This window comes from Pomacea canaliculata, linkage group LG1 (assembly GCF_003073045.1).
Source record: "Pomacea canaliculata isolate SZHN2017 linkage group LG1, ASM307304v1, whole genome shotgun sequence".
Lineage (NCBI taxonomy): Eukaryota > Metazoa > Mollusca > Gastropoda > Architaenioglossa > Ampullariidae > Pomacea > Pomacea canaliculata.
In genome coordinates this window covers 6,368,007-6,386,623 of record NC_037590.1, presented here as the reverse complement: position 1 = coordinate 6,386,623, position 18,617 = coordinate 6,368,007, and the positions used below count along the sequence as shown (strand labels likewise).

The following is an 18,617-nucleotide window of genomic DNA, read 5'->3' as shown; positions in this document are numbered from 1 at the left end:
ATTGCTATTGAAAGAATCCATTCTTTCAGACTGTCTCAATTTGTTTTTTCTTTTTTTTTTTTCCAAAGTATTCTTTTATTCAAAGGCGGGAGAAATAAGTTAAATATGGCTATCCAGGTATGTATACAGGTTACCACTACAACGATTAATTCTGATATTAAAATTGTTTTACAATCCTCGGGTAAATGGATATACATGTAACATATGATGTGTGCAGAGAAATACTGGCTCGAATATTTGTGGCTTTTAAATATATAATTTGACCCAAGTGTGAGCATTCCTAATCTGAGTGAAACGGAACCATTGCAATTACATCCCAGATTACATGACTGACCCAAAAAGGTCATTATCAGTTTTGGGAGTAAGGACAACGTAATGCAGATGCTATTTAAAAAAATTTTCAAACTGCCGATAACGACCCTTTCTCCAAAGATTTGCACTGCTGCAATACTAGTCCATGTGATACGAGAACAAATTCTATACAAAGCATATAATTTAATTATCCTGGGAACAGATTGTTTATATTATGATGAATTACGATGGCACAGAGTTTTATTGAAAATAGGCTTGTTCGACGATATTCGAAAATAAGGCCGTAAACATCAGGCTGAATCTACTTGTTGACGTTTGACAACAAACATGGAAGGCGTGTTATGGAAGTGGACAAATTATTTGTCAGGTAGGTGTGTCTGTGTTTTTGTGGATTTATTTATTAGCTGAAGGTTTCTTTATTTTGTTCGCTTAAAAAATATTAAGTAAAATCTACATGGTTCATATTGATGCTAATTTTGCTTTCATTGAAGCGGTGCGTTTAGCCGTCTGCAACCGACAATGGCAGTTTTGTCATTATTTTTCATCTTTTACAAAACTCATTCTGATTCATCACATCGACACCTGATATAAACATTATGTATAATAAAAAAATTAAATTTATCAGGCAATAGAGACAAGCTTGATGTGTTTAATAGCTGCAATTATAATTATTGAACTATTTGTTGCCGCACACAATATCGATATGCATATTCAAATTCCAGTTTATTTTCAACACTATGTATATGTACAACACTAGCGTACGTGAAGCTAGAAAGATACGCTAGACAACGAGGATTCTGATCTTACATTACCTTTCCCTTCCTGACTGCATCTATTTATCTTGACCTTACAACACTTGTGCAAAATAGTCACTTACCAGTTATACATAATTATATTTTATATTAATTTCAGTGATTTTGTTCATAGGCAAATAGTATGGCTCGTGAATATTTGTAAGCTTTTAAATTTGAAATCACATTTAAAAGTATATTTCTTTAATTTTTAGGCTCACATATGATTGCCCCAAAAATATGCATATGCACGCACAGTGTAGAAGATACACTAGGGTGCAGACATGCATTTGCATGGACATAAATTTACGAAAATTGTTAATACAAAACATTTGCTTTCCTCAATTCAGGTTGGCAGCCTAGGTGGTTTGTTCTTGAATCTGGTGTGCTGTCATATTATAAGTCACAGGAAGATGTTAACAATGGATGCAAAGGCTCAATCAAGATGAGTGCATGTGACATCAAAGGTAGCGACAAGGCATCACAAATCTTAATTATCTTCTTGCACATAGAATTTAAAGTTGAATCAGCCCACAATGCACACAATAATCACACTTGAGATTTATTAGCATAAATAAAAGGAATTTGAAAGAGATCCTTTCTGCATATTCTTATGCATTAGTTCACAGACGTTTTGATCTTTACAGAACTTATTTTTCTCTTCATGGTTCATTTTCATCAAAAAATCATTTTTCAGTACCTTTTATCACTAATATAATATTACTGAAAATATTGCCTCATTTCTTGCAAAAGCACACGACCTTTAATGGGGGTAGGTTTTTTTTTTTTTTATAAGGAAGAGGTTGAAGAGGACATTACAAATTAGACTTGAAAACTAGTTACCACTACAATGTATAAACTGTGTAAGTGTTTGCTTAAGTAGTATTCAGACAATACTTAATGGCAATACAAATGTACTCATGCAGTAACTTTATTTTTTTTAATTATATAACATTCAATTACTATTGCTTCTAAAGCAATATCCTTGAAGAAAACTCAGATTCAAAGTGTTAAATCATAAACATGCTGAAAACTTGAACTTTTCTCCCACTTTCAGTTAAGATCAAAGCCACTTTTATTTCGACAGGGACTATATCATTCAGTTGCATTTTGATATTCATACTACACTGTATGCAACAGTGCATCCAACAGACAATACGCGTTTGGATCTCATCATTCCTGGAGAACAGCACTACTATGTCAAGGCTGCACAGCCACAAGAACGGCAATCCTGGCTTATAGCTCTAGGATCCGCCAAAGCCACATATGGGCAACCTCCTAATCAGGAACCTTCTGGAGGTATGTTTAAAAATCATGGATTTTTTTTTTTTATAACACATTTAGTATAGATTGTAATATAAAAGTACAGTTTCGCAAGGATATTAAATCTTTTTTTTGTCTGAGCAGCAGCTATTTCTTTGAATCTACAGGAGGGGATTCTGCAGGGGATACTGTGCGTGCCAAGAAATCAGAGCTGCGACTATACTGTGACTTACTGATGCAGCAGGTACACTCTGTGAAACAAAGCATCACACAAAAGGACAGTGAAAAAGTATGGGTGCCAGATTTTGAGGTAAGGTTTTATTAGGTAATGATGACAGCTATTTGGATATCAAGAGATTAAAAAAAAAATTATTTCCTAAAACTCTTTTGCGTAAATCTGCAATATCATTCTTGAAAAAAAATTGGCTATACCTGAAGATGTTTGAGCATGTTTATGAGTGGAAATCTTTCCCAAAATAATGATGCAAAGAATCAGTTAGAAGTGGCTTATCTATGAATTGTACCTGCAGATTTAAAAGAATAATAAATCTGTAATTTTGTTCTGGCCATGAAGAAGCTGAACGAGGCTACATCACTCCTGAGTGCAACATGTGATACATTTATTCAGACTTTGGATGAGGTTATGAAGATTGTACATGACGTGACACATGTCACTGAGATTGTTCATCCTTCTTCACCTAAGAGGCTGTCTTCTGCTGTGAGTTCCACAGATCCATAATATTTAAGATTTGATTACATGTGTTAATGTGTTCTTGTTACTGAGGGGTCTGTACTAGCAAGGTGCCACCTAAGATATATTGTATCATTTCAGTAAGAGTAGTTACTTGTTTGTTTTACATTGTGTGCAGATTTTCTGCAAATTTTCAGGGCAGTGAACATCCATGCCATTCATACCTTATTATTTTACTTGCTATTAGCTTTGGAGAAAAAAAAATAATGCATTCTTATACAGTGGATGTCATTTCCTGGCTCTCCCTGTACTTAACTGTCATGAAGATTATTGCCAGTAGGAACTAGAATGAATTGCACATATTCTTTTTAAAAATATTTATAGCTCACTGAATTTTCAATTTAAAATGATGTCTAAGTGTATCTAACATAAAAACATTTTAAAATCCTGGTAATTGATCCACCCTACCTCATTGCATATCCCCTCTAGAATAACATTTTAATTCAAACAGATCAGGAAAAAGTTTCCTTTTTATAGAACAGAGAACAACTATGTAGCATGCTTACAAGGGCTAAGCTGTTTTTCAGCTCCAGGTGTTTTGATCTGTGAAATTTAATATATGTTCCTTCTTATAAATATTGGACATTTGTTTATTGTGTACACTATCACTCAGATATGTTCCTATGAATATGGTTCATACAGTTAGATTAGCTGTTCAGTATTTAATCTGCGTCAAAGTATGAACAGTTTGATACAAGTCTGGCTGATGATGGCTAAATCTTAGATTCTTATAGTAATGTGATGATCTGTGTGCAGAGTTCAAGATTAGCAGTTTCCCGGTCCGATTCCCAGGAAATGTGAGATGGAGTTTTTATCTCCATGTTCTGATTTTATTAATTTTCTTATCAGTTGAAACATGATAAAGATTTTTTAAAACAGAAATTTCTTGTTTTAACTATTCCAGACCAAAATAAAATTTCAAGGGGGTCAACATTTTACGTATTTAAAATTTTTTTTTAGCTGATTGAATGGTTCAAAGATATTATCCATCACTTAACTGGCTAGAGAGCAGGCTGCATTCTATCATTTTTTTTTTTTCGTTTGGTCTTGTTTGAGGTTGTCATTTTTGCACTGGACTTGGTGTGTGTTTTGATGTGCCTGCACTGTGCATTTGGAATATGGTGTCTGTCACTTGCACTCTATAGTGGTGTTCAGACGAGATAATAATGAAACACAGCAACACTTAAATTTAAAGATAAATATATTTTTCAAAAACTCAAAACTTTCAAGCCACAAATAATTAGATTATACATTGAAAAAGAAGAAATCTTAACTCCTTAATTAACACATAGTCCAAACACTCTAACAGTTCCCTTTCCAGTCAAATTTCCAATGTTCATTCACTTCCAACAACAGTCCCTCACAAAGCGTCCACTTCAAAAGAACACATAAATGGTCTCCACTTCTGCCAGTGTCTTTCCCGTAGCTCGGTATAATCCAACCACCAACAACTGACAAACACAAAGTGGATAGCCAGAAGTAGATATAAAAGTAAAACAAAAACCTGCCCAGTCTTTAAAATCAATATTTCACTTACGAAAGCATTCCTCCCAACCAATAATCTTCTTTCAGCTATTTACCTCATACAGAAAAAAAATCATAATCACCATGGCTCAGCAGGTTTCAGTTTCCTTTGACCTTTGTTGATATTTGGAATTTTTGTGTGTATTACAGTTCATTTTTCATACAATTGGGACTCATGCTATGTGTGGAATGTACTGTTTTGGAGACTGCATTTTTCTAATAGTTGTATCTTCCTGCTTGTGACTGATATGTAGGCTGCAGATTATGGTTTTGCTGTGTGTTGACATTGTCCTTCTTCAGTGTGATGCACACATTCTGCTACATACCTATATTTTTAATGTTGTCATCAGATAATAGCTTTGCTTTTATGGAATGCTGATAGGAATTATACCTCTCAAGTTTTGGAATGTGAAATAGTAATGCAAGACTGAATGGTGAACTCTGGTCATCTATTGTTCCTTCATTCTACCAGATAATCCCACACTCATTTGTCTGTTTTTGTATCTTTATGTTATACTTTTTCTTGTTGTTGTTTGGCATCCCATTGAGCTTGTTGCTCAGAAGGCAAATGCACTTTGTCAAGTGCCCTTTTATTAATAGTATGAAGTTTACATAATTATTAAGCACACACCTTTAAGGTAGACATAAATAAATATCAATAAATCAATAACATAAAGTTGTTCATTGTTGGTGCACATATGACTGTCAGGAGATCACATCAACACAGGTGCAGTGAATGAAATAGATGAAGCAGGATTGTAGACGAGATAAGAGAATCAAGTCCCACGCTTGTTGGCTCATGTAGATCCAAAATCTAAAGCAGCGGGGGAAGGAGGGGGGTGAGGGTGAGGACTATTGCAAGCAAAGTGGATTGTACATAGAGCAGAAAGTGTTAAATACCTGCAGCTTAGTGATGATTGAAATCAGCAAACAAAAATTCAGTGTGCCAATGCATCAAATGTGACTTCATGAACATGCATGCATGCAACACACAAATATGCATACAGCACAGTTCCTACACACACACTAATGTGGTTGTCGAAATATGCTTTTCATCAGTTCCTCAATACTGCTTGAAAAGGACAAAAAGAATAAATACTGTAGTCTACATGGCAGTATCTCTGTCCTAGGATTCAGCTACGTTTTTGCAGCCACACCCACTGCATGGAAATGTATACTAGAAAATATGTAAACTGTACACAGGTGTTGGATCTTGTCCTAAAATAGAATAAAATTAAAAATAAAAATTAGATTTTCATTCAATATTAAATATTGTTCAGAATGATGTCATAGTGGCATTGTGTTGTCTTCAGATCAGTCAGAAGTAGACTGCCCTCTACCAGCTCTCTTGAGGGACCCAGCCTGATTCGAAGTCGAAGGAAGTCTTCAGCTGAAGGTGACAGTGTACATTCTGATTCTGCCGTGTCCGAACCTTCATCAACACTGATTTCTTCAAGCCATGTTGGATCTTGCAAAGACTCACCTCGAATCAATCACACAGCAGCTGAAAGAGAAAGGGGCTTTGAGGCTGGGGTTAAGATTAATCCTGGACCGTCTGTCGGAAATTGTAGTCATGGGATTGAGAATGGGACAGAAGGCAGTGGGAGACCAGCAGTTGATGCCAAGAGTGACGATGGGGAAGGTTCTGATGATTTTAAGGATGCTATAGATGTAAGGACTCCTACTTTTTTCTCTGCAATGTCAACAAGGTAAGTTGCATAAAAGTAGAATCCGTGTTATTGCTGATTTATTGTCATTTATCAAAGTACATGTACATCTATTTTTTGAAGCAAAAGCTACAACTTTTGAATGTAAGTGTATACAATACCCTTCCAGGTGTGACCATTCAAAAGAAATCTACTTATTATGGTTTCATAATGACAGGCATGACTAGTTGTAGCTAAAGGAAAGCCATTGGAGAAGAATTATGCAAAGTGGATTTTCTGGGTTCATTGGCTTCATATTTGCAATGAAACATCAAAGTGACTAAAGTTCTTGGCCTTGGAAACTGGCATTCTTCATGCTTCCTTTATTACTTTTGCCTTTGAAGCTTTTAATCTAACTGGCTGTTTTTTCATAGTCCATTTGTTTTCCATTAGTGCTACTTTTTCTGTTTATTCAGTTGTATATTGTTGTTGGAATTTTGTTTTTCTGTTTCGTTTTGTCAGTCATTTATATGTCTGTTGAGAGGCAGACAAATAACCAACTTTATTAATCCCAATAGCATTTATAACTCGGAAAGTAAGTTACAAGAAAAGGCAAGTGATGCATCTTGGCATAACACAAAAACACAATATTACATCTAAAACCATTCTTAGGGCATACACCATCACACATACACACAGAGCTGACATTTTTTCTATGGCTTAATAGCTGGATTTGCTGAGGGTAGAGGTAATTTTCATCATCCTTTTTTCAATTTTCTTGCAAATTGCTAAAGAATAAATCCTTATCTGCTTTCTAGCTTTGCTAATGTCAGACTGTTGGATGACAATGGTGTTCCAGTGCAGCCTTTTTTGGATGCCTGCAAGGAACTAGTGCCGATATTTGGTAAGTTTATGTATGAACCTGCACTTTACTTGCACTGTGTGGTGTAGTTATCAGTCTGGTCACTATTACAGTATTAGTATGCATTACTGTTGATCTAATAAGTGTGGTTACTGTTAGCATGTATGACTAATATCTTCAGTGTGGATTTTTCATTGAATAATCTTGTAAAGGATCCTAATGTTTTGTCTTTATTTCTTGATGTATAACTGCAATCTGAGTGGACTGTGTCATTATTCTTTGTGGAAGATGGCTGGTGAAACAGTGGTGTCAGTTATGAGGATAGTCTGTTTCATGTAGCTGATTAAGAAGGCAACATCTTAAAATTATTGTTTCTTTATTAGTATTTTTAACAGTTTCCTTGGCTTTTGTTTTTAGATAAACTGAATAGTACTGCTTTTGCTCCTGTCAAAATGGATTTCTCTGGCAATATTCGCGTAAGTATTTGCATTTTAAATGTTACTGACTAAACTTTCCAGTGTTGTTTCAAGATGAAGTCTCGATTAAGGAATTAAGAATCTTGTTTATTTTGTTAGGCATTCACAAGAACATAAGAAAATGTGAAGTGTTGTGTATTTAGTTTGGCCTTCCCCTCATTTTCAAGCTTCACAAAAATAGAACATATCTGTTAACAGTCTCCTGTACACATTTCATTTTGTTATCCTTGCAGACAGTAGTTCTGTTAAAAAAAAAATAGTCTGAAACATTCAAATAACCAGTCACAATAGCATAACACATTACCATACCTTAACATGCACTTCACCAAATATTCCTCAGTAACAGTAACAACTTTTCTCTCTCATATACACACACTCACACAAACTTTGTCTCACACAATACACTGTCCCTGTGTGTGTCTCTCTCACACAAGCATACTTTCTCTTTGTCTCTGTCCTCCTCCCTTGCTCCTTCCCTTTCTTTGAGACAAATTCACTCTTTCACACACACATCTGTTGTAGATAAGTCCATAGCTATGTACCAGTGTTAGCTTTAGAGTAGAAGCAAAGTAGTATTTGTAAACTACAATAAAGATGCTGAATGCATGTTAGGTGCTCAAGAAGACTCATTTCTCTGTCCTCCTCCCACTCTTTTTTATTTAGAAGATCCAGCAAAAGCATTTGAGTAGTGCAGGCTCAGCTGCAGGTTTTCTATCACTGCAGTCAATGGTGCTAAGTGAAGTCAGGTTACGACAGCACACCAACTCAAACTCAGCAACTGTTGCTCTCTGCTGGTTGAAAAGGTAGGCATTAGCCATTTGATACAAACCTTGATATGGGTGCATACACTGCTAATGTGTGATACTTGGTCAAGCTGTTACACTACCCTTTCATATATTTTAACATGGCAGCATAGCGCAGCAAGAGTGAGTGAAAGCAAGCATATTTGCATGCTAATAATAAAGTTGTTTTTTTTCTGCAGCCATGTAGATATGATAATATAATTATCATAAGATACAATATGTTTAGAGTTCTGAAACTCAAAAGTTCATGTTGTTGTTTTTTTTAAACTGCATCAGCCTTGTTTCTATTTTCTTTTATAACAGAGGATTGGAGTTCATACGTGAATTTCTTCGTGAAATCTGCTCAGGAGGACCAGATTTGTCAGAATGCGCTTCTAATGCCTATGGCCGAACTCTAAAGAAATATCATGGTTGGGTCGTCAGGGGGGTGTTTGCCGTAAGTTTCATTCACACCTGATAACTATGAGTGAGGATAAGCATGCATATTCAAATGTTTTACCTGCTTGTAGCATGATTTGCCTTTGGTACACCTCAGTATTCATTTTGAAACATTGATACAGTTTAAATGCAATATGTAAGAAATTTTTCTAATTATGATTGACAAATCATTTATGGTTGATTTTGATGCTACATCATTTTGTTGATGATGGAGAACATAATTCTGCAATGAAACACGGCATATATTTAGCCAAAGTAAAGATAGATGATGGCAACAGTTATTATACTGCAGTAGTTGCCAGTTTACCAGGTAATACATAACTAGTGTAATGTCCATGCTGAGTAATCAGTTTACCAGGGACATATGATTTCTCTGAGGTCTATATTGCAGTAGTTATCAGGTGATACCTGGATTTCTTTGGAGGTTTTTTATCCTTTCCTACCCTTTCCTTTTTATTGATATATTTTCTCAGGTTGCCGTGAAAGCATTGCCATACCGTGATGAGTTCCTGTGCCACTTGGCTGCGGAAGAAATCGATACAGTTGATGAGAGCTTCCTGTCGTCACTGATGAATGACATGGAAGTTTATCTGCAGCACATGAATAACATCATTCTTGTCATCAGCCAGTTTTACACAGCCCACAATCTAGATGTTGAAGAGCAAGTCTAGGACCAGACACATCCCTCAAGCTTTATACAAGCTCAAGAAATGCCTTGACTGCATTCCTGCTCAGCCATACTTGTATTCACATTTGTAGTCATTAAAATATTTGCTCTGTTTTGTGGATCAGGTAACTGTGGGTTCTTGTTGAGTACAGGTGTGAATTAACATGTTAATCTCTTTACAGAGTATTTATTCTTAGAAAGTTATTGTAAGCTGTCTATATAAAGACAGTTGTTGTTTGCAATATCTGCTTCTTTCTAGTTGAGAAGTAGTATTGTCAGTTGTCAAAAATGCCTAAAGCTGATTCCCATTCCTCTCTTTTTGTAAGAAAATATTAATTATTTAAGCAATCTTTTGCTCATTTTGTGATTCAAGCATAACACATTCAGTGATAAATGCCTCAAGCAATGTTTATTTTGGTGTATGCCTTGTAATAAATGATGTTAATACATGTTTGAGTGATCTCTGTTTGAATGATCATCATCGGGGAATACTGGACAGCAGCACATGAGGAAAGAAAATGAAAAGTGGGGAATAATACCTGGCAAGAAGTAAATGGAGGAAACTTCACTTTACACTACCTTGAGAAAGCAAAAGGTGGATCTTTTTGTAACCTTAATATTAAGCTAATTCAAGATTCAAGAATTACAAACTGATGTGGTGACTGAACAAGGGAAAAAATTATCCTTTTCTACAGTCAGCTCTGCCTAGATATGTTTATTAACTACTGAATTAAAAATAGTACAATAGTTCTCAGTGCAAGCATAACCAGAGATGTGAGTGAATTGTCATTAGAAAACATGCACTAAGTGTTTGCGTTTGTACACAAACACATGGCATAGAGAACATGATTTTGACTACACAGAAAATTGGCAGAGACAGCAATTTGTTTTATGTATGTGGTGACTTTTATTAGTAATTTATTTGGTAGTAAAATTATTTGACATGGCATTCCATGTAAGTATATTTTTTGTTATGCCTAGTTAGTTTATTCCTTTTTACCCCTCGAGGAGCATAGGGCTGTAACAACGCCTCGCCAGTGGAACCGGTTTTGGGAAGCCTGTTTATGGCTATGCCTACTTAAACACTAAAGTTTCTGTTATTCTAAAACATTAAAGAAAATTAATAATTGAAGTTAAAGGTTCATGCGACAGAATGAAAGTTTAGCATAGTAATCCAGGGCCAGTACAACAACCCTTAAAGACTCGTTAAATATTTGCAAAAAAGAATGTTCATAGAAATATATGTTTAAATACAGCTAGAAACCTGTTTCCTGTTTCTTTCCTTCTTTCTAAATTTAAACTAATTTTTTTTATTGCATTATAAATTCTATTTGATTAAAACAAATTTTATTTTGGGCATAAGCGTGATGCCATTGATGAATGACATGCTGTGTATTTATTGGTCTGAAATTGTTAAAAGACAGGTATCAAACTTTTTTTTAAGAGTATTTATTGGAAGTTCCAATTTAGCTTTTTTACCACATAAATTATTCTTTATATCATAGTCATTTCCAATACCATTTGCTCTTGTGCTTTGATGAAAGCATTTCCGAAGACCAGATATGGCTGCCCATTAGAAGGGCATTTTTTTGGTGTTGTTTGCTGCTGATGTTAACAATTTTATTGAAAGTCTGCACTGATACATTTCATCATTCCTGTTGTGATCTTTATTATAGAGAAAATTCTCAGTGGTGCTATTCATTCATGTTGCAAACAATTGATGTTCCATTGATAAAGATCATTGTCTGCGCCTGAGCACTTCATTTGACATCATTTCTGGTGGCTTCAAGGCAGATGGGGTGGGGTGTCTATTCATATGCACTAGTCTGAATCCATTTAGATATTTCTATGTGTTTTAGGAGGAACTGCAGGTTAGAAGGTGAACAGTATGTATAGCTGTGGTGGGAAAGAAGTGAATAGTATATGCATATGTAAATTTGCCTAGTGTCATTCATTAAACAAAAGATGCTTGTCTCAGTTTTCATAGAGGGAATTTTATTGTATGTGTTGGCAGAGGTAAGGGAAAGGAAATTGAGGTATTTGTGTAAAACAAGAAATTTTCCAAACTTTAGAAAACAACTTTTAGACTTTATTATAATCAGTTTGAATGCCAAATTATGCAAAGAAAGAATATCAAGTCTAAGACGAGATCAGGACAGCCAGTCCTCACTGTATTGGTGACAGGCATTAAGTGTTGTGCCAACGGACCGCCATATTACTCTATTATTATTATTTTTATTTTTTGCATTTCATATTCTCATACAGGCTCAGCTGTATTTTTGGTATCCAGAGCTATCCAAATATGGAACTATAATGAAAGGTTTTGACTTTATGTACTGTACCACTGGTTGACAGTGTCATTTCATATATATATATCATGAATATTTCATGGCAGTATAGTTGTCACAGTAAGAATTGCTTTGGGAACCAACATTGTAGTCTATGTCTAGTGTAACTAGCATTGTGTTATTTGGTTTTCTTTTTTTCAAGAAAAGCATCCTGGTGAAGTCATTGTCAAATTTATGAAGTCAGAGTTAATGTGGCATAGTACTATGGTTGTTCCATGTGTCAGAAATGGAAAAGAACAGTATTTGTTTCATTTCTGGACTGTGATGTACTTAAACAGTTAATACTCAGTGTATCTCTTTAATTCCTTTTTGCTCCTTTTTAAAAAATATCTAATGTCTTATTTCTTTTTGTAATGCAGCACCAATTAACTGCCAGGTAGTTTTTTGAAGAAATGAGTGCATTCATGTATTTTTTGTATTTAAGTCTTGAGTGCATAGGCGTTTGTGCTGATTAATAGACTATTTGGCTTGCTATAAGTCTGTGTGAAGTAATTATTCACAGCTTAGTTAGCCTAGCAGAATATTTTGATTTGTTTCACAGAAGGAAGGGGTTGATTCCAGTCAGTAAATGTTGGTACAGAAACCATTGACTACCCACATAATTATTTAGGATATTTTTACATCAGTTGTCAGATGAGAACTTTTTTCCAGCACAAACTAGTCAGACATCTACTTTTGTACCTCCACCAATGCTCAGCATAAAGATGTTTTTTTACATTGGACAGGTTTTGTGTCTGTTTCCATTTCACTCCATGTATCGCTTCCTTTTTTTCTTGTAACTCACTGCCACTTTCTCACTCTTGCGGTCTGTTTTATATCAATCTATTACATTGCTTTTTAGGTCAGTAATTTGAGTGATGTGCTACCTGTTGTAGCAATTTAGCAATTTTAGCCGACAATTTAACGAGACAAGCTCTGGGCTGGAACCCACAGGGGAGGCGTAAAGTTGGGAGACCCAGACAGACGTGGAGGAGATCAGTCCACAGAGAGGCAGAGACTGATGGCATGACATGGTTTCCAACTGGAAAGGGATGCCCAGGACCGGGTCCGATGGCGGAGTGTGGTTGCGGCCCTATGCTCCACTGGGGGCGTATAGAGAAGAAGAGCTACCTTACCTGTTGTATATCATTATCAGTCACAAGACAGATGACCGACGACAGTGTCCTTCATTAGTCCAGCACATTTACCAGCCACATGACAGATGACCAAAGACACTGCCCTTTAATAGTCCAGCACATTTGGAGTAGGTCTTTTATCTAGCACACCAGAATGTAAATTACCCCATTCCTCGAAGTCCCGACGTTAAAGGACTAGTGGGGTACAACTGTATTTTAGTAACTGGATAAAGCTCAGTGCACAATACTTTTCCCTAAATCTGGGTGAATGTCCCCACTCTGTTGAGATACACGCTTACAAACATGTTAACGTCATAGACATTTGGAATGATTGTGGATACGTTTAGGTTGTTGAGGCCTCAGCCAGTGGGAGAGTATAATTACGCTTATTTGTGTACAACTGGGACATCGCGGGTTTCACGTGCTTTCGTGCTCAGTGATATTTGTGGTCATGGGAGGAATTCACCCAGATTTGAGGAAGTTGTATTTTTGAGTTTTAACCAAGTTATTAAAAAAACTTTAGCATTCCACTTAACCTTTAATATGTAAATATTGTGTGTGCCACATGTCCTGGGTGTTCTATTAGTTAAGGGTGTGTACAAGAGGAAGAAATTATTGAAATATTGTACAGGCTTACTTATTTTATGAGATACCGCAACGTTATCATTATTATTGATATCCTACAGTATACCCCGATAGGTGTAAATCGTTTGCGTTACAACTGATAAGAGGGATCACAATAATGAAGTCGCCTTTTTATTTTTGGTAGGACGTTTATAGAAGGTTTATAATGCTATTTTCAATGTGAATGATAAAAAAAATCAGTTTTGCACCGTAGATTGCATAATAATGAGTATTTGCAATGGCTTTGCTTGATATAAGTGGGATGAGGCTGCCGGAGATGATCAGAATTTTCAAGAGCTTTATAGGTACCAAGCCCAAGGTCAAAATGTAAAATTCGCTTAATTACCCTTTGCAATACATTTCTTCAGCATCTGTGGATAAAAATGGAAGGTGTAAATTTGCATACGACGAGGACTGGTGGACTGTATCGAACTAAAAGATGCTTACAGCACTGACCAAGGCTACAACTACTTTCCTCTGCAATCTCGGTGACAGAACGTTGTGGGCAAGTTCCTGGATTGAAATTCGCTGCCATACCTTTTGTGACCAAAAGGCCGCCCAAAGGTGGAGAAGCAGGTCTCATGGGGTACCTAGAGCGGGTTGACGATTGGCGACCTGGTTGAGGATGACCTGATGCACAAAAGATTTAAAACGGCACAATGAAGCCAGGGCAGATTTCTCACATGATGAGAGAGTTACATTTTTACGGCAGGAACTACACATGCTACTGGACATAGTATAATGCAGCTTAGAGGTTCACAGGAGGAAAATCTGTTGGTCACAAGAGAGTGCATGCAGTCAAAGTTAAAAGTCACACGAAATTTTCTACTTTATGACAATATAACATTTTTTGGATGTTTGTTATGTACACTCGAATTTTATCACTGCAGAAGGTGAGGGCTACTCAGTCTCACATAAATGCCAAAATTAATGTTAAAAATACATGTGAAAGAAATGAATCATGTAAATGTGCTGAAATCTGTGAGGAAAAAAATGTTTCAGTTCAACAGCCAGTAGATGTTCTTGTTCAGTAAAGAGTTTGTATTGGAGTAATTTTCCTGATGCCATGTTTTAAACGTGGGAAATGCTAGAAATGGCGCTTGAAGTATCGGCTTAATATGCAGCCGTCTGTAATGCCACTGATCCATGGACAATGTTTGCTACTTACTTGTAATGTCACATTTTTCAGCAGACTTGACAGTTTGCACAAATTTAAATCATTCCATTGCATAATTAAATTGTAAAAATTTATATTTTACACAGATCCATGACAGTTGAAGCATGTCTCGACAGTTTATGAATTGAACTTTAAAGCCAGTCCTCTGTCAGTTGTTTGATCATGTCTGTAAGATGCCTTTTTTGCAAAAGACTTTTAGTTTCATCGGTTGTGCTAACGACTCTTTCGTAGCTTCCTCGAAAACTTTCAAGCGCAACGTTATTGATAAGGCGTAATATGTTTATTTTAATTTATTTATCTGGGACGATGGTCGATATCTGTTGACTGTATTCTGATTTTCTTTTTGGAGGGATTACTAAAGGTCGCGTTGAATTTATTTTTGGCTAGTCAGTTTGTGTGAACTTGCGTGCGATGTGCGTGGGCCGTGTATATGTGTCCGCACGTGCGACGACGATGATGATCGATGATGATGTTTTTGTCGCATCACACCTAATATTGCAGTTAGTGTATTGCAACACACACACACACACAGGGGTGGATGAAACCAGAGAAAATCCGTGCCGATCAACCCAGTAATCAGGTGTCGCAATCAATCCAACTTTATGAGGCCACAAAGGCAGTTACAGGTAGTTCTGATGCTAGCAATGTACAGATAAGTATAGATATATGCACGTTGACTACAGTAAATAAATTCCCTCTCACTATATACACACATAAACAGATACAAGCAACAACAATAGATACAGATGGTGACCTTAGGTCACCTCAGGCTAGCACATCACGGCCAGTAGAGTTCATCAAGTGAATGGCACGTGGAATGAATGAGTTGGGGGACGATTGGTTCTGCCTACAGACATCGAATATCTGAGAACTCACATCCCAACACATGAGCAGGAATAGTGAGGATACGAGATGCCTTCCTAAGGATTTGCTGAGGACATACGGCTGCCTGGTCCCGGTGATCTGGGAACAGATATTAACAAGGGGAGACAAGACTGCTTCTGTTTCCTAGGGAGAGGTTGTGGAACCAAGAGGGGAAAGAAAAACTGACGAGAGAGGTATGTCGGAGCGAAGACATCCGGTTCAATATGTCCTCATCCTCCTTGTACGTCAGTCGATTTCTCGGTTTTGCAGACTTTCTGTTCTTCGACATTCTACTTCCCTACCGCAAGCAGGGAATAAGTGGTAGAGAATAGGAAAGTAAGTCTGTGTTATTGTAACACTGTTTCCCTATGTTGTACTGTTTGTACTGTACTTGTTCTTTGTACTTCACTGCCAGCTGTGTGCCCTCGTCCCTTCAACTAGTTCAACGGCATCATGCACCAGCTGCGTACTTCAGCTGTTATCCGTTATCCTCGCCATTATCAGTCAACCTTCACAACATCACTTCCTCCCTTCGAGCTGACCTTAATTGTCTTTCAGTGTATTGTACAATAAATTTCATTATTGATAATAACAATAATTATAGAAAAAAAGCTCAGACTCTTCGAAATTTCGTTAGTCTACCCAGAGCTAACCCACGCTAAGCCATGATGAATATTTTACTGAACCCACTGTGGTTATAGGACATGGGAAAGAATGTTTAGAATTAATTGTGATCTAATCGTTAAACTATGATGAAACACGTGGCTGTAATGAATTGACAGCAATCCATTTTACTCAGTCCCTGTGTCATGGGAAAATTCCTTCCACAAGAAAACAAAATCTTGTTATAGTAAATGATGCCACTTGAGATAAATCTTTGGATTTGTGAACAGCAATTACTTTGTGTTATGTTAGAATGAAATAACGATACAAGAGCAGTTTGATTTCCAGGTTTTGTTGTGCATACAAACCCTGGCACCCAGTCCATTACCTTTCTAGTTCTATCCCCTTGCTACATGAGTTCTCTCCCTTACGAAGTCAGTGGTTGTAGTCGTCCGATAATCGATGTCATCCGTTGCTGGTTGTGATAAATGTGTTTCTCGACCCACAGTTGATTATAAACACTTGTAACAAGATCACTGTTATAATTTATTATCTACTCAACACAGTTTGTTGTCGACATTTGAGTGCGTACCAGTGATAACGTGATCGATGTATATCTCGTCAACAACAGGGTCTTTATCAATGTCTTGTTGATGTCTTTTATCACAATGGTGTCCATGATCTTGATTTAGACAAAACAGTTTCGTTTTGGTTTTTGCTTAAGCGAGATAGTGCAGCATATTTTTCATTATCAGATCTTGAAAACAGCTCAGCAACAGAGTTAGAGTTATGTTAATGAGTAGTTTGTAAATGTAGTCGTTATTTGGTGGACGTCGTTCTCTGATAACTTCCGGTTCACATAGTACAGACCCATGATGATTGTGTTCGAGCAGGACTCCAGAAAGAAAATGATTAAATCAATTGTTAATAATTTACTTCACTCATTAATAATTGATTATAATTATTAATTCAATTCTAAACTCTCTTCGTTTTTTTTTTCTAAATTGCAACACTAAAGAACATGAGGCGTTATACTTATAAGCTGACAACACCCTTGTAATTTATTACATAGTTTAAAACTTCAAGTCCCCCTTTCCCCCCCAAAAAAATAAAGAGTGCATGTAGCGACCTTCAGTTGTGATTGTGAATAAGCAGCAAGAGCCACCCTCGACTCACAAGCGTGTGACGTTGTTCCTGAAACTCTATCGCAAGGAGAGATACCCTCACACGGAGAGGGAGAGAAACCTTCGCATTCTCCACACCCTAACCACCTTTCCGTCCCCCTTCCACACACACACATAGGCACTCACCTGTACTCACCTTTTCCCCACCCCACCCTCCACCTTACTACCTGAGGCCCAGCCACAAATACACGGTTGCGCACCCGCTTATTGCTGATTTGCCAATGTCCCACCCGGCAGTGAGGTATAAACACGCGAAGCGGGGCTAAAATTACATTGTCACATCGTTTTTCTTGTAAGTGGAGGGCTAACCTTCATCTGGTTGCCGGTACGTACCTTAGCGCTGCACCCCGTGGGTAAACAGGTGGGGTACACACTGCACGAACACTTCGAGCACGCCAGGTAAGTCCTTTTTGGCGGATTTTTGAAATTTTTTCATGCATATTACTTAAATTTTCTATAATCAAGCAATAAAAATAGACAAAGCAAACGGGAAGTGTTTACTGCCGTCGTCAAATTTTATGTGATAACTAGACTTGAGTGCAGTGGAATGAATGCGATAAAATGTTTCAATAAAACAATAGAGCTCTGTGATAACTGGACAGTTGACAGACGGTTCATGCAACGAAATCGACTTTTCTGAAGTAAAATTAAATTTTGTGAACTAGAAGTTAATACAAAATATTTTAAAGAACAATTCTTATTGTGCGCTTAGGTGAAAAGTACAAGGGTTACAGCAAGGAGTTCCGTTGCCTCTCTGTCAGTCACCGAAAAAAATATGAAGATCCGGAATCGTTATTTTCTCGGAAACCGAAATAATTTGTTTTAATTAGCCTGAAACTTGACAAGTAACCATGGCTTCTAGGCAAGAATAAATTATCCGGAAACCTTTTTCTTATCCCAAGTATGACTAAACATTGTTTTTCCAGTAAAGCTTTGTAATTGAGATAATTTTAAAGGACTAGACTAGTGTCTCTCCTTCGGTGACAAAAGGACCTTTATTATGCTGGAGGCCCAAAGAACATCAGACATGTCAAACAAACATCAAACTAACCTTATTATTATCTGTCATTTTCGAAGTCAGGCAGAAGGAAACCAAGGAAACACCTAGTCTTGCCTATAATTATTCCTTCAGCCTAGCTACCGTTGGGTAGTTAGAACTAAAACCTACC

General features: G+C 36.7%; 1 protein-coding gene across 2 annotated transcripts; it reads left to right on the top strand.

The window, feature by feature from the left end:
• The first annotated feature begins 531 nt into the window (after window positions 1–531).
• LOC112557213 (pleckstrin homology domain-containing family A member 8-like) lies at window positions 532–13,521 on the top strand. Of its 2 annotated transcripts, none has more exons than XM_025226941.1 (12): window positions 532–679; window positions 1,454–1,570; window positions 2,244–2,402; window positions 2,534–2,676; window positions 2,944–3,084; window positions 3,874–3,914; window positions 5,955–6,350; window positions 7,106–7,191; window positions 7,567–7,625; window positions 8,289–8,428; window positions 8,732–8,864; window positions 9,340–13,521. In XM_025226941.1, exons 1-12 carry the CDS (start codon window positions 640–642, stop codon window positions 9,535–9,537), a joined length of 1,653 nt encoding a protein of 550 aa, XP_025082726.1. In that variant the 5' UTR covers window positions 532–639; the 3' UTR covers window positions 9,538–13,521. The 2 variants fall into 2 exon arrangements, with proteins under 2 accessions (XP_025082726.1, XP_025082717.1); XM_025226932.1 differs by having other exon boundaries at window positions 2,941–3,084.
• Window positions 13,522–18,617: the final 5,096 nt, after the last annotated feature.

What these genes read in the sequence shown, in the direction of transcription:
- LOC112557213 (XM_025226932.1), top strand. Translation starts at nt 640, where the DNA reads ATGGAAGGCGTGTTATGGAAGTGGACAAATTATTTGTCAG. An exon ending in TAATCAGGAACCTTCTGGAG is followed by an intron (nt 2,403 to 2,533) that starts GTATGTTTAAAA and finishes TTGAATCTACAG; the next exon opens with GAGGGGATTCTGCAGGGGAT. An exon ending in TATGGGTGCCAGATTTTGAG is followed by an intron (nt 2,677 to 2,940) that starts GTAAGGTTTTAT and finishes CTGGCCATGAAG; the next exon opens with AAGCTGAACGAGGCTACATC.